This window comes from Poecilia mexicana, unplaced genomic scaffold (assembly GCF_051168715.1).
Source record: "Poecilia mexicana isolate PSO_F unplaced genomic scaffold, ASM5116871v1 scaffold_5, whole genome shotgun sequence".
Lineage (NCBI taxonomy): Eukaryota > Metazoa > Chordata > Actinopteri > Cyprinodontiformes > Poeciliidae > Poecilia > Poecilia mexicana.
In genome coordinates this window covers 26,223,233-26,238,107 of record NW_028263374.1, presented here as the reverse complement: position 1 = coordinate 26,238,107, position 14,875 = coordinate 26,223,233, and the positions used below count along the sequence as shown (strand labels likewise).

At 37.8% G+C, this 14,875-nt stretch overlaps 2 protein-coding genes across 2 annotated transcripts; both read right to left on the bottom strand.

Annotated features, from left to right (window-relative positions):
* Nucleotides 1–457: 457 nt before the first annotated feature.
* Nucleotides 458–1,912, bottom strand: LOC106921009 (troponin I, slow skeletal muscle-like). The gene is made up of 5 exons (XM_088005803.1): nt 1,862–1,912; nt 1,625–1,756; nt 1,456–1,545; nt 1,185–1,361; nt 458–725 (listed from the first exon to the last, which is right to left on the bottom strand). The coding sequence occupies exons 1-5, from the start codon at nt 1,868–1,870 to the stop codon at nt 621–623; spliced, it is 513 nt and encodes a 170-aa protein (XP_087861929.1). The 5' UTR covers nt 1,871–1,912; the 3' UTR covers nt 458–620.
* A 3,848-nt stretch (nt 1,913–5,760) lies between these two features.
* csrp1b (cysteine and glycine-rich protein 1b) lies at nt 5,761–9,492 on the bottom strand. Its single transcript, XM_014992404.2, has 7 exons — nt 9,398–9,492; nt 8,708–8,753; nt 7,909–8,018; nt 7,334–7,502; nt 6,986–7,115; nt 6,776–6,869; nt 5,761–6,122 (listed from the first exon to the last, which is right to left on the bottom strand). Exons 3-7 carry the CDS (start codon nt 8,015–8,017, stop codon nt 6,046–6,048), a joined length of 579 nt encoding a protein of 192 aa, XP_014847890.2. The 5' UTR covers nt 8,018; nt 8,708–8,753; nt 9,398–9,492; the 3' UTR covers nt 5,761–6,045.
* Nucleotides 9,493–14,875: the final 5,383 nt, after the last annotated feature.

The following is a 14,875-nucleotide window of genomic DNA, read 5'->3' as shown; positions in this document are numbered from 1 at the left end:
ACTAAGATGATGAGTTTTTGATTAGAAAAAGTTTGCTCTCCTTCTTGGCTACGAGACATTTAATCTCATAGCCTTTGAAAAAAAAAACTGTGTATTGCACATCTGACATCATGTAAATGCCAGTGGGTTCTTATTCAATGTAGAGACATTCATTTAACCTACATCCATCCAGACATCCGTTGTCTATACTGATTTTGCTTGCAGGAGTGTGGTGTCTGTCTCCTGGTAGGTTGCCAATCCATCACAGGGCAAGAGAGAAATAAGACAAACAACTGTGTGTGCACACAGGAGTCAGATCAATTTGAGTCTGACTCCTCAGGACAAGTTAGATCAGTGTCATTCAATTATTTTGTCTAGATATGATTATTTCATTTGAACTGGATCTTATGCCACTGACTGTAATGCTGACTTGGTTTTAAGTTTGTCAGCAACATTCTCCTAAATAGACAAGACAGACTATGTTAGGATTTGTTTATTTCATTAACATACAAAAACAATTGTGGGAAGATACTAAGTGTAAAACATCTTTTTTTTTGTTTTGCTACATTCAACACTCTGTGAACTGACAGTGATGTTGCTTCAGAAGATGACAGCTGACTTTTTCTTCTGTTGCCACTGTTTTACTGGATCTGGCCTTTGGCTGCGTCAAACATCTTCTTGCGCCCCTCCATTCCTGACATGGCTTCCACGTTCTTCCTCCAGTCACTCACTTCCACTGTCTTTTCCTGCAGGTTAAACATCACAGTTTGAAATTATGCACTAATCACAACATTTGGGAAAGTTTTGGAGGGTTCAGCATCTTTGCATGGTAAAATTACAACAGTAATTTGTAATTTGTTGATGTTTCATTGATGCTTCTTCGAATTTATGTCTCCTTTGTAGTAAAATGTCAAAACACGTACACCAACGTACATGGGTCCAAGGGACTAGCAATTACTTTATTGCTAGTGCTTTGTGCCTTACACTTATAATATTGTATAAGTACATTAAACTTTATGTATATTTTGTCTTCTGTATTTTTAAGCCTTCACCAAATGCCAAGAGAAATTCTTCTTTGTGAAACCATAAATGGCAATAAATTTCCTTCTGATTGTGACTTGGAAAATTGATATGAAAATACGGAAAATATTGTTTCTTTGCACTGCTTTCTGTGTAAACTCTCTTATATTTCAGTAAAAATGTACCTTTTCTGTATCCTCCTTCTTCACAGATTTGAGGTTGGCTCTCAGATCCATGGACACCTTGTGCTTGGAGCCCAGTAGGGAGCGCAGAATGGCATCAGCGGAGACCCGGACCCGTCTCAGATTGGGCCTTTTGAACTTCCCTCGCAAGTCCAGCACTTTGATGTTCAGATCTTTAATCTGTATGGATAAATATTATGGCATTTTGAACAAGCCTTTAAAGTAACTTTGCTTAGGTATGTATAATGTTTACTGTATGGTGCATCAGCCGTACCTCTCTGTTGTTGTGCAAGACCTTGGCTTCAATATCATACCGTTCTTCATCCACTACATCTATTTTGGAATGCAGGTCTTCACATAATGCCTACACAGATAAAAAATGTGTATTTATTCTTACAATACTTGCTATTTGTGTAAACAAAAACGAGAACAGAAATATCTACCTTTAGCTCCTCCAGTGACAAACCGGTGACTGGTGCTGGAGGAACTTTCTCTTCCAGGTATTTTGCCTTTTGCTCCTCCTTTTCTTCCATCTCCTGCTCCAGCTCCTCCTTTGCTTTTGCAACCATCAAGCTCTTATGAAGAGCAGTGATGTTTTATTTATTAAAAGAAGGAACTAAAAGTTCAGAATCTTGTTTGAGTCAGAGAGTGAAGTTGCTGTCTATGCAAATCCTCCTTACCTTTAGCATGAGTTTTCTAGAGGCGGAGATTTTAGATTTTCTCTGCAAATATCAGATTCATGTCATAGTTTAATATTTTACTAGTCTGGTTTAACTATAAAAATCAGTGTTTGTATTTGTTTTCTAATTGATAATATTTTTCTTAACCTTACCTCTGGCCTGTGAACAAAACAGAAAAATATTTTAAGTTAGTTTTTACAATCAATTTCTATTAATATGAAGGTTTATGTTTATGACTGTATAAAACCATCATTCAGTGACTAAAATACAAGAAGAAAGCAATACTTACATTTTCTCAGGCATCATGGCTATTTTAATGAACCTACAAGACAAAAATACATTTGTTTTATTTAACAGAGCTTAAAAGTGGAGACAGTCTGGTTCTAGAGCCCCAGTTGTTGTTAATTATGAAGTCTGGTTCTGGTTAAGACCTCGTATGCACCACACCACAGCCAGGATGGGGAACAACATAATACACAGTATCAAGCGCTGTTGACCAAGACCGATTTTCTTACTTTCAGATATTTAACTTTCGAAAGAACAGTCACTTATTTGTTAAATAATAGAATTTAAATGGTTCAATTTTCTCAGTCATCGTTCTATGGTCCTCATGGGCCGACTGGACAAAATCACCCAATCGCCTTCCAGTGCTGATAACACAACCCCCCCCTCCTTTTGGCAAGGTGATGGCAGGCAGGGAGAAGCATGCAAAGCCCCCAACGTGGGAATGTTTCCACATAGATTAGACTTCCTGCTTTCAGCCCCACTTTTCTGCTGGATAAAAAAAGACACAAATATAGACCAGGCCCCTCATTCCCGGAACGCCATTTTGAGTTTAGGAATGCCACGTTGACTTCACAAAGAGATGTTGGTAGATTGGCAACAGGAATTTAAGTATAAATTAGGAATGGATTCATAAGCATAACTCAAAAGAATATTTTAATTGTATGAAGCATTTAAAATTTTGTGATTCCTTTATCACTGATGGGTAGAAACATGATGAGCTCAACAGGGAATAGATATTTTTAGAAACAGATCCGCCTTATTCAAAAAGGTTAAAGTATATTAACTATACAGATGCATATAAATCCAGTTTTTACTTTCCCTTTTTATTGTGACCTGTGTTATATTTTGTGATGTAGTTGCAAAACTGAATATATACATTGATTTTCAACTTCACCTATTTTGATATTTAGATGGTTGATATGAGAAAATACAACATTAAGGATCTCAAGTCTTTCTAAAACAAAGTTTGTATTATTCTGTTGCCAATAGTTACATTTCATACAGATAAATTTATAGTAAATAACTTTTGGTGGATTGGTAATGGTTGAAATAGTTTTTTTGCATAATTTGTTTTCTAACTAGATAAATAAATATATATATATATATATATATTTTTTTTTTTTGCACAAGGCAAACTGTAGACACACATTCTTACCTTCATCTGAAATAAGATTATAATAAAGAAAAAAATAAGAGTTAATTTTCTCCTTACCTTAATGTGTTGATGCTACAGGAGCAGAAGGAAAAAGTGATGTAGAGAAGAATGAACTAGAACATTCAACTCCTGCATTTCTCTGTCCGGCCCGTCCTGTTTATCACAGGGGTATTTAAATAGAAAACACACCCCCACACACCCCCCCACACACACACACACACACACACGCAAGTGCACCGACTATAGAGTGGGTGGTCTCAGGATAACAGTGTCTGTGCGGCTTGTGTTGTGTTGACACCACTGTTCTACTTTCACAACAATGTCAGTGAATGACTCTTTAGCTAAAACAGAACAAATCAATTCTTTCACAAATTCAGAGATTTTTTTTTAACAGAAAATAATTTAATCATTTGCTCCTGTTATCTCTGAGATGGAAACTCTTTTGTGGTCTGTAACATGCAGTCCCACATAATGTTGGCACTTGATTATAAAACTCTTTTAGATTTCAGACATATTAACAAAACACTATATCTTTAGAAGATGTGACAAGAAAAAAATTATAGCAATACATGACAAATGACAAAACGTCCTTGTCTTCTTTGGATTTGTTTGGGGAAAACAGTAGCATAATTTATTGACTGTGAGAACACATCTAATAACTTCGATAAGTCATAAGAAGTGACAGGAATCTAAAAGTTATATTTGACTGACTTGGCTGAATGGTCTTTGGTCTGAATTTGTTTATGAGCTGCTGGTGAGTCACAATTTAAGTAAATGAAATGGTAAAGATCATGTCATCCTTAAATTTAATCGTTTCGAAGCATTGCTTGTGTTTATGTAAGTCTTTTTTATTTTTTTTGTCTGTTTATTTTCCTGTGAAACACTTTGAGTTACTTTTGTATGGCTGCTGCTGTACAAATAAACTTGCCTTTTGTATTTTAATAAGGTATTCAATATGGACAGTCTGAAAGAAATCCACACAGAAACACACCCAAAGTCTTTTGTTTGATTCTAAAAGACGTCAGCTGGTCTAAAAGCGCCACCTCTTGGGACCATTAGGCTAAACAAGGAAATCATGTTTAAGTGAAGAGTAGTTTACAAGAGCTTGGAAAAATACTAGTGTCGCACATTTGGAAGCTGTTGGAGAGCCCCCTAGTGGGGCAGCTGCTGTTTGGGCAGCATTACTTTGTGGCATGATCAGATGGAGGTAGGCTCTTAAAGATGAGATTTTGTTGTTGTACTTTTAGCTACCAGTAATTGGAATCCAGAGATTTGTATTATTTGGTAGTAGTAAACCCACTGCTTTACAGCAATGAGGTAAATGTAGTCATAATTTCTGCTTATGAAATTTTTAAAACGCCAGTATTTACCTCACTCTGCTGACACTGTGTTCTGAGGCTGCTTTGAAAATTTGTTGATGTTTTGGGGGGGGTTAGTTCTGACCTTATTCTGACTGACAGAATCTTTAACATGATTTTTCACCCTTCATCAGCTCAGACCAAACAGCAACATGCTCTTTGATGTTCTGAGATTTAAACTAAAAGAGCTCAAACTTCTTTACTGTTGCTGCTGCTGCATATAATTCATCTATCCAGGTTAAAAGCTGCTAACAGATTAGGAAATTTCAAAGAATTAAAGACATTCCTTCGGTTTGACTCAAGCAAAGCTGTGCTGCTTTAATTTCTGTGCATTTGCACAGATCTAAGCCATTGTTGCATTTTGGTTCAGCTTTAGTCACAAAGACAAAAACAAGTAAAAGGCAATGATTTGGAGGTTTACACCTCCTGTGGCCCTTGAATGAGAAGTTGTGTGAAGAGCTAATTTTATACTTATTTTAAAAACTTTATCAATTCAAAGATGGCAGCAAGGATGGAAGACTTCTTGATCAATTGTTTTACATTCAGCAATATGAAAAACGACCTGAAGGCAAAATGTTCATCTTGAAAGGGTTTCTGGTGTAGGTTTGAACCTGATGTGGCTCTCGGTGCCAGAACAAACAGCTGCCTCCACCCAGACACCCACCTCCACCACCACAGCTGCCTGGCACTCCGGCCAGTGTGCCAACTCTCCATCACAACCAGAGTTGGAGCAGAACACTAAGACTTTGTTGTTCACTACAACAACTTGCTTTCAGTCGCAACGCGGGTCAAAATTCAGAAGGGCCACAAGCATGCCCAACAACTCAAACACAGATCTCTGTGACTCATTTTCTTATGAGTCACAAGAAAATGGTGTCAGAGAAGAAAGAATTATATGTTTGTTTTGCAAAACATAAGTTTTTGTCAAAACATGTGCAGATAATTTTGAATACTTACACTAACTGAAAGGTAAAGCAATATGTATAAGACTTTATTTTGATCACCTCAGTCATAACCGATTGGCTTGAATCAATAAACATTGATTTCTATTTATTCATACTCACTTTAATATTTTCAGTATTAATTAAAAACAGCTCATGTTCACATTGCAGCAGTAATCTTTAATTTTCACACCACATCATTAAACACTAAAGTGAAACACATTATCCTTATAAAAAAACAGACGCATTCCAGCTTTTTAAGCTTTTTAGCTCATGTGCACCTCCCTTCCTGGTAAGCGTGTAAAAAAAAGCCATTTGTTTTGTGAATCATTGCCTACTGCCTGCAGCGAAAAGTGAAAGGTTAGATATCGATGCAAAGACCCAGGAAGCTGCAATATCGGAGCACAGCAGCTGTCAGTCCCTCGTTGGCTGCGGCCTCCGGCTTCACTGTGAATGAGCCAGCGCTCCTGCACCCTGCCCAAAACCGAAGCCTTTTGGGCCAAAGTTCTTTGCGTAGCACCCTGGGGATGAAATAACATGCAATCAAAAAATTAGGAGGATGATGATTAATATTTGTATTATGTGGAGTAAGTTTCCTTCCTTCCTGCTCAGTAGTGGGAGACTGGGTTACTAGACATTCTTCTGGAAAAAGAAAATCCTTAGAATTGCTGGCATTTTATTTGGTTGGTGATATGGCAGAAAGAGGAGCTTGACCAGGTCATTATTCCTGCAATGGAAGAAGCGAGAGCATGCAGAAAGACCCAGGTACTTCTTGCTGCAAGGCAACAGTGTTACCAACTACACCATCTTGCTATCAAAATGTTACACATCCTCTATGAAAATAGAAAATGTTATTTATGTGTTCAATGTGGTTTTATAAGGGATCCAGAAATCTCTTCAGTTACTATTTTAGGACTGCAAAAGCTTAAAGTGGCAGTTTGGTTTGTAAATATCTGACCTTTCTCGGATTTGTTTTCCTTATTTATGGGTTAATTAATTTATTGAAGGTCTGAAAACACATCTATTGTTGACACCTTCCTGGGATAAAAACAGTTTTTGCCAAAATAATGTGAAAATTCTTTTTACTTGACTTAAAAGGACATGATAGATGATGCAATTTTCCACTTGACGGCTAATTAAATCACCATTTTACTTCCAGCAGAGGTGAACAGACCTTTACAGTAAATCTCTCCGTCCCTGTCAGCAAGGGTTGTGGACTCCAGGCCTTTACCACACTTAGCACAGCGAAAGCAGCCCTTATGCCACGACTGTTGGAGAAGAACATATAAATTGTTTCAAATAAATTGGAACAGTCAGCAGCAAACTTTCATATTTGCTTAGATTCAAAATTTAACATTGAGGTAATATTTAAGATTTTTCTTACATTGCCTCCACCAATAACCTTCTCTGCTGCATACACTGTTTTCCCACATCGTGGACACACTTCTGACCCTGCTGATTTCTGGGCGAATTTGGAGGCGTTGGGATTATTTGTAGGTCGGTGAGGAGCTTGTCTACGAGGAGAAACTCATTTGTTTATCTTGCAGACATGTAAAAAATCCATTCAAGGAGGATGACTTTAACTGTTAATTTAATAGATTTCATAACTGACAACAATTATTGTAAACCTCTTTCCTTCTCAGTTTTTGACGTTAGAGTCATCTGTTCTGGTTGTGGAACTTTATGGTACACTCAGAGGTTAAATGGTGGGAGAAAATAATATTTTGCTCACACTTCAGGTTTGATTCCGAGTCCTTCTCCTGTGTCCATACTCAGCGTTCCTGCTCCTCCTCCGAATCCGTAGCCTTTTGGCCCATACTTCTTGCCATAGCACGATTTGCAGTAGATTTCATCTCCATGCACCGCCACAGTCGTGCTGTCCAAGTTCTTTTTACAGACCACTTACATCAATAGGGGAAGAAAAATGTCTTTATTTTTTATTTTTTAAATCGTCCAGTTGTTGGCAGACAATTATAAAGTATCTTCTAAAAGGTTATTCAAAAACAATCAATGTAGTCAAAACCTTCTGAACCAATTTTTTGTGACAGAAAAAAAAAGAAAAGACTTGTATAATATCACTGGTGTCAGCCTATTCAGATGAGATCTGTGATGTGTAACCTTTTCTCCGTATAAGGAAGACCAAACGTTCGTCATGTTTACTCTAGATCCAAATAAGGCCGGAGATGCCCGAGTGGAAACCTGAGGATGCTAATGCCAAATACTTTGCATTCCTGCATGTTATTTGGTATGTGTGAAAGCAGTCAAAAGAAGTCACACACAGATTACTTGTGAATTGTAAGTACTTACTGCACAGAAAACAGGATTTATGCCAGCTCTTCCCTTCACACTGCACTTCCTCAGCAAAGTAGACAGTTTTCTGGCAGCAGCCACACTTGTTTCCTCCTCCAAAAGGCATTCTGCAAACATGCAACACTGGCTTGTGTACATTCCTCACTCATTGTATATCTGACGCTCAGATTTGTCATTCAGCAGACAGAAAACATCTGCAACACTCTGGGTTTGATACAGTCATAACTATAAAAGGAAAAGTGTCGGTTTGCTTTGATATATTGCATTCTTTTCCATCCCTTTTGCTTGAGCCTGCCGGCAGCAGTGGATATCTCAAGAGCTATTCAGGAGAATATTGTAAAATGCAAAGAAGCTGTCAGCATGACACAGATAGGATGGAAGCAACCTGGATAGGCTGTCAGACTACCTATATTCTAGGTTAGGGTTTATTTCAGTCATTTTATTGAGGATTACATAATAAAATATTGGAAAATACCCAGAGTGTGAATTGTCAAATAGACAATGCCCCCCTATATTTCTATAAATAAACAAGACATTTTAAATTTTAGTTAATTTCTTGTTGCCTGATAATTACCGTGTAATTTCGAAACAAACTAATGTACGGCAATGGATATGAAGAGCAAATGTTTTAACATCCATTCTAACTTCAGCAACAAAAACTCCCCTAATTGCTTTAAGCTCAAATTTAAATAACATACATGGCATATTAAACACTTTTAGGCAGCTGTACCAACATATGTAGAAAACAATGAAGATCAAAATAAAAGCCATAATAGTTGCTCATGTCCAAACTTACCTGTCCTGAAGTAAAAGGCTCCCACTGTCTGAGCTTTTTGCAGGAACTAACAGACAACAGAGTTGAGAACAAACATTTGGTAAGAAGAGGACACTGTGAGGACACCAGCCTAAAATAAGGGAGGAGTCAGGACAGAGAGGCACAGAGGGAGAGCTGGAGGGAGGGAAAAAAGAGGAGGAAGAGGTTTGGGTGAGGTTTGAGGAGGATGGGTAGGAGAAGAAGTTTCACTCCTTGTATGAACCTTTTTCTCATTGAAATTCCAGGCTGAAAACCCCAGAAAATGCTACAGCAGCAGATAGAACATGTATTTGGCATCATGGGTATAAAAAGCAGAAATTAATTACCATAAGCTGATGTAATACAATAACAATCCAATGGATAAATGAATGAAGGACACAGGAGAATTTTAACTGTTCAGCCTAAATTTACTAAGCAACTACAGCCTTGTCTGCTCCTGAGAGACATGTTGGGTCAATATTCTTCAAAGAAAATCAGCAAAGCCACAAGCTGTTTTAAAAGTCAGAGGTCTACACTGTTCTTCAGTCCTGTAGTTGGTGAACTGATGAGGTTGGTAGTTACTACTCATTTTTCATTTGTTGTCGTCATGCTTAGTGGAGGACCCAAGTGCAGAGAGTCAATGGAGATGAGTTGGAAGTGTTAATAAGAAAAGCAAAAGTAAAATTGACTTACAATGTGTCAGAAAAAAAGCAACAAGGCTTGAGGTGTGAGAATATATAGAGAACCACGAGGGAGACAACAGAATCTAGCAGTGAGTGACAGAAAACGAGGAGCTTCATACAAAGAAACTTGATTACTGGAGAAAGAACAGGTGGCTGATTGGAAACAGGGTGCAGCTGTGAGGAGAGACGGCATGAGAGGAGAAGGAAAGAAAGTAAACCAAACACATTCTCTAACAGTGATAAAGAATAAACTAAAGAATGGTTAACCAACAGATATAAACGTAAGTAGATAAACAGCTAAAGAAGACATCTAAAATAAAGCGAGGGAGGAAGAAACAGAAAACTGTAAGGATCCACTTAACCCAGGATTCTGACAGCTGGATTCTGTGTTTCATAAACCCTGTTCTTTCTCTCATCTCGTTCCTGCTTCGTCAGGAACTATTTTTGACAAGTATCTTCAAAACTGTGTTACATCTTACAGAGTGATGTTCACACACACCCTATGGTTTTCACATTATTTGTATTTTCAACAGTCAGAAACCACAACCAACTTGGGATGTGGAAATGCCCTTTTAAAACCTTCATGATCCATGTGTCAACAGGAAAAACACAATTAGTCCCCACCTTTATTTAAACATTTAATAACTTCAGAGTAAAATTTATTAGACCACTTTGATTAAGATTGTGGTTTTATTTGACCAAAAGTCTCAAAGTTCAGAAAACTTTTTATGCTTCAGGATGAAACCAAACACAAGTAAAGAACAATCCTCTGGTTAATGCTATATAATCATGTGCACCTAAGGTTTGAAATTAAGAAACTGAATGTTAAGCCAGAATATATAATATCTCAACTACTACAGTCACATCCGTGACTGCTCTTTCACACATATGTAATTTGATGTTTCATACACTTAGTCGTCTGTCTGCAGGGAAATGTGTCCAGTAATTTATCCAGTGAGTTTAGCCAGGCTTACTGTGTGTTTTAAGGTGAACAGCAGCAGATGAGCACCACAGGAGAAAGGGCTTACGATGAGTTTTCCTTCATTTCTTTTGACTCTGTCTGCCCCAAACTTCCTGTACAAGTCAGAGTCCTGTCATCTGCCAAAACACTACAATGAGACTGCGGTTGTCTTGTGTGTCTGAGAGAGACAAAGACCTGAATACATATTAGTGGTGGACCGCTTTGTGTCATGGTGTGGAAGCAGTTATCTCATTGAGAATGTGAACACAACAAAGGATTGTTGTGGATTTGTAAGAAGAAACTCTATTTGGCTTTTTGTTGTGTTTTTCTTTCCTGTTCATGTTTTATTAGTGGTTAGTAGTTTCCACTTATTCTGCAGTAATTAGTTGGAGAAGCAGCGTCAGTCTGGAAACTCTGCTGGAGCCTTGATAGTTCAAATAGTGCTTTTTAAAAGGAAGAACATAATAAGCTGAGTATCGCCTTCGTGAGAGTTTTTGATAGATGAGTTTTGTTGGATCCTTTTGATGTTGGATTGTGATAGAATATCCTGTCTGTCCACAACAACAGTGTCTTTTTTTTTTTTACTTGGATTTTCAGAGCTCCTAAAACATGTTTTTCTCTCAATAATTATTATTTATTCATTATTATTATAATTATTCATAATTTAATTACATTAAGGAAAACATCAATGCCAGAAATAATGATTCTCTGCAAGCAAGATGAGTCAAAGAACACTTCTACCTTCTTTTAATAAATGATAATAAAATGTCAACTTAATCTAAAGAAAGATTATGGGAACAGGGTAAGCTACATAAAGGTAATGAATCAGTCTTTACATGGCACATTTATTCTTTTGTCTATCAAAGCTGACTTCAAACAATAGCTAAAATATTTAGGATTATAACCCTCAAAAGCAATGTCTGAAGTCCATTCCTGAAATAATAATATGCTTGTTATAATATTCTTCTAACAATAAATTAAGGAATGTTGAAATGAATGTGTTTTTCTTTTCTAGTGTAAGAAGTACAAAACCAATTCTGCCAAGTGAGCGATCAGAATTTACATGCAAATGCAGCAGATGAGGAAGAAAATGAACTTCTTCAGTATGAAAAGCATTTCAGGCATTTTGCTGGTGATCTTCTGCACTGTGACATTCAACAACAGTATACAGAGGCTTTCACTGTCATTCTCTTCTTATTGAAAGCGTTGCACATGTGACCTTTCATCTTTTCATTGCCCCCCCTTTTTTTCCAAACAAAAACAAAGGAATAGAATCTGTCTCTTGGATTATTGATTATTTTTTCTCGTTTTGCTTTGTCATTCAGTAAAATCAAAGCGTATGATGAGTTATCCTCTAACAAAAATGACGATGAGGAGAGGTGAAGCCAAAGGAGGGATAGCTGGCAGAGAAGGATGCTCTTTGGTCTGTCTTCCTCCCTCTCCAAGCCCTCCAGGCTCTTCACCATCATAGGAAGAGACAATGATGAACTCAAGACGCCTATTTATAGCCTGCGATGGCCAACACTAGTCCTCTGTCTCTGCTGTGTGGACATCCGCCTTGCTTGGTTGTAGAGTATGCGTGCATGTGATTACCCTCATGACAAAGAACGACACGAGTGGGAGAGAGAGGTGGACTCAGAGAAACTGAGCTGAATAATCCCCTGGAAAAGGATAAGACTGGAGGCAAAACAAGAAAAGAGGCAAGAACGAATGTGGGCTTTGGTCCATCAATCAATGAAGAATGCCGGATGATCAGTGGAGTTTTATGGAGTAACTTAGCTCTCTTTTTTTTGCAATTTAAGCCAGAAGTTCTCTATGAATGAGTCTGCTCTTGGAAGCACTTTTTACCAAAACATTGCCAAGTCACCAGGTGAGGAGGAGGAGCTGGAAGAGGTGAGATGATTTCACATGTAGGGAACGCAAATGGGTTGTAGTGTGATCAACGCATGCTTAATGTTCTGCTGCAGCTATTGTGCTTTCTTTGTAAAAGAAATCAAATTGACATTTTTTTTCAAAATGGAGATGTTGTATCAGATTTAGCAGAATGTTTTGGGGATTTTTTTAAGTTAGCATTAAGTGGAAAATGTGGCTTGTTAAAGTCAAAATCAGTTTCCTCAAATTTATTCTTCACTTTTTCTGTTGGAATGATACAGAATAGACAGACATACTCATCTAACATATAACTTGTTTTCCAAACTTGAATAGCAGTTCAGCTCACATTCTGCTTCTGTTCCTTGGCATTTTAAGACTTTCCTCAGAAAAGTCAGCTACCATATTCAAATTTCTACAGAAAAAGGTGTTATATCTTTATTTCTAACAATTTATGACTCATTTAGTCATAGATGATATTTGGATTGAACATAATTAAGGAACCAACATGGCTGTTGTCATGGTGTTGATGTTTTCAGAGAATGACCCTTTCTGTCCATCTGCTTCAGATGGTTTAATGTTTACTGCTCTGTTTGACTCCTCCTCCTCTGCTGACCATAGAGTGGACCAAGAATGCAGTTGCATAAATTAGTCAGTAGAGGTCAGATGTGGACTAAGATTAGATTGTGTTGGTGCTGAGACACACCCTGTATACAGATTCCTCCAGCTCTCTCTATTTTGGTGTGTGTCACTTATGCTGTTGATGCAAAAGACGACAGGGGTTATTAACCAAAGCAAAACACCAAGCGTCGAAGCATGAAAAACACAGTTAGTATGCAGAGAGAACAGTGAGATATCAGAGATTTCTTATCACTCCACTTGTTCAGGCCGCACCTCCCTTCAGACCTGCTGATTACTTATCTGAGCCCCTTTAATTATGCAGTGATTTAGCTGAGGCATGTGCATTAGATCTAATGATAAGGGAAGGAATTTGAATTCCAAGGTCAGGTAGAAACAATGTTAAGTGTGTGCAAATAAATTTAATGTTTCTGAATATCCTTTGCACGTTTTTTTTTCTGTAATCCTCTCATATCCTCTCAGAAGTAGAGTGATTATTTTCAAATTGCTACAGACTCCACAGACTCTCGTCATCCTTAAAGAGATTTAGCCAAAAGCACAAATTTCTTGATTGAGCTTTAACTATATGTCACACTAACAAACCACCCGTTGGCTTGTCTTCACACCACCGTGTGTGTCATTTTGTTGCTCCTGGCACACAATAAATTTGTTCCAGCACATGTCCTTCCTTTAAACTCTCCTAAGTTGAGTCATTTTATAATATTTGCCCACAGCACTCACATAGTGCTGTGGGTACGTTAGATCTTACTTTGAAGATCTAACGAAAAAGAGTGTGAATTCAACACATCATAGTTCCTGTCAGTCTTTTATTCCTGAACTGACACCTCTGAATCTGTTCCCATTTGGCCCAGATTCTCACTGAGGTTCGCGGTGAGGCAGCCTGTACCCTGTAGGCAGTCGGCTACAAACATGCAGTGACAATTCAAATTAGTCCAGTTCACTGGCTCTGGCAGTGACTCAGGATGGAAAAGATGCATACGCAGCCTGCAATGCTTCGGTGACAGTTTTAAAGAGGCAGGGATTAAAAAAAAAAAAAAAAAAAGAAGAAGCAGAAGACAGTTTGAGTATTCCATCAGGTATACAGCCCAATTTTAGCTCAGCACTTCTGTTCCGAAGGAAGTAGACTGGAACGATGCCAGGTCCATTTAAAAGGCAAGAGAGCGCGCCTTGTGGCTAAAGTGGTCTGATGCACATGCAGCAACTGCAGCATGGGATCTGTCTAGAGTATTGTTATGCAAGCAGGAGGAGAGCAGCCTCACTTTGATCCAGACATCGGACAGAAGCTGAGATGCTCTGGAGTTGGAAGCTGCTGTTTGGTGTGTCATCATCAGAGAGACGTTTTTTTTTTTTTTTTTTTTTTTTTTCAGAAGGACAGAGAGGTGGAGACTTAACTGCACTGCTCATTACTCAAATGATTTGACCTGCATTCACACTTGACTCCATCACACCAAGTTTTGTCAGCGCCATTGCAGGTGAGTGTGAATGTTTAAGTGAATTCTGAGAAGAAATATCAGCTTATTAGTTAATGATTAGATCTGGCTACTGTAAATGCATTGCAGGTCAATATGAATTTTAATTGAGTGGATTCCTGTGATGAAAAACAGCTAAATGAGTCTGAAGCTTGTTTCACACATGCACACCTTTTTTATAACTGATGACAAGGAAACACTTTGGCTTTAATGTGTGAATTACCCCCACGAGGGTTTTTCCAGGACACTTTCTTACAAAGGTGTCAAAAGACTGAACCATGTATCACTTCTAACAATTCAAATGTCTAAGCTACTGCAAACACCAAGGGACAGATGTGGTCAAGCAGGAGGATTAAAGTTAACACATGACCTTTTTTTTTTTTTTAGAATAAAACGGATTGCATAATTACACAAATTGCCTTGTTCAACATTTTTTTCTTGTCCACAGTAGTGAGCTGCAAAATGTTATCGTCTTAGCTTACTTAACATGAATTTTTGAACAAGGTGCACTGAAAGAAATAAAGTCAAACTGTTATGTAGCCTGCTTTAT

Coding starts and splice junctions, on each gene's coding strand:
- LOC106921009 (XM_088005803.1), bottom strand. Junction 1,546..1,624: donor TGTCACTGGAGGAGCTAAAG/GTAGATATTTCT, acceptor TTATCTGTGTAG/GCATTATGTGAAGACCTGCA. Junction 1,362..1,455: donor TCTTGCACAACAACAGAGAG/GTACGGCTGATG, acceptor TTATCCATACAG/ATTAAAGATCTGAACATCAA.
- csrp1b (XM_014992404.2), bottom strand. CDS start 8,017: ATGCCTTTTGGAGGAGGAAACAAGTGTGGCTGCTGCCAGAAAACTGTC. Junction 6,870..6,985: donor AGGTTATTGGTGGAGGCAAT/GTAAGAAAAATC, acceptor CTTCTCCAACAG/TCGTGGCATAAGGGCTGCTT. Junction 6,123..6,775: donor CGGAGAGATTTACTGTAAAG/GTCTGTTCACCT, acceptor TTTCATCCCCAG/GGTGCTACGCAAAGAACTTT.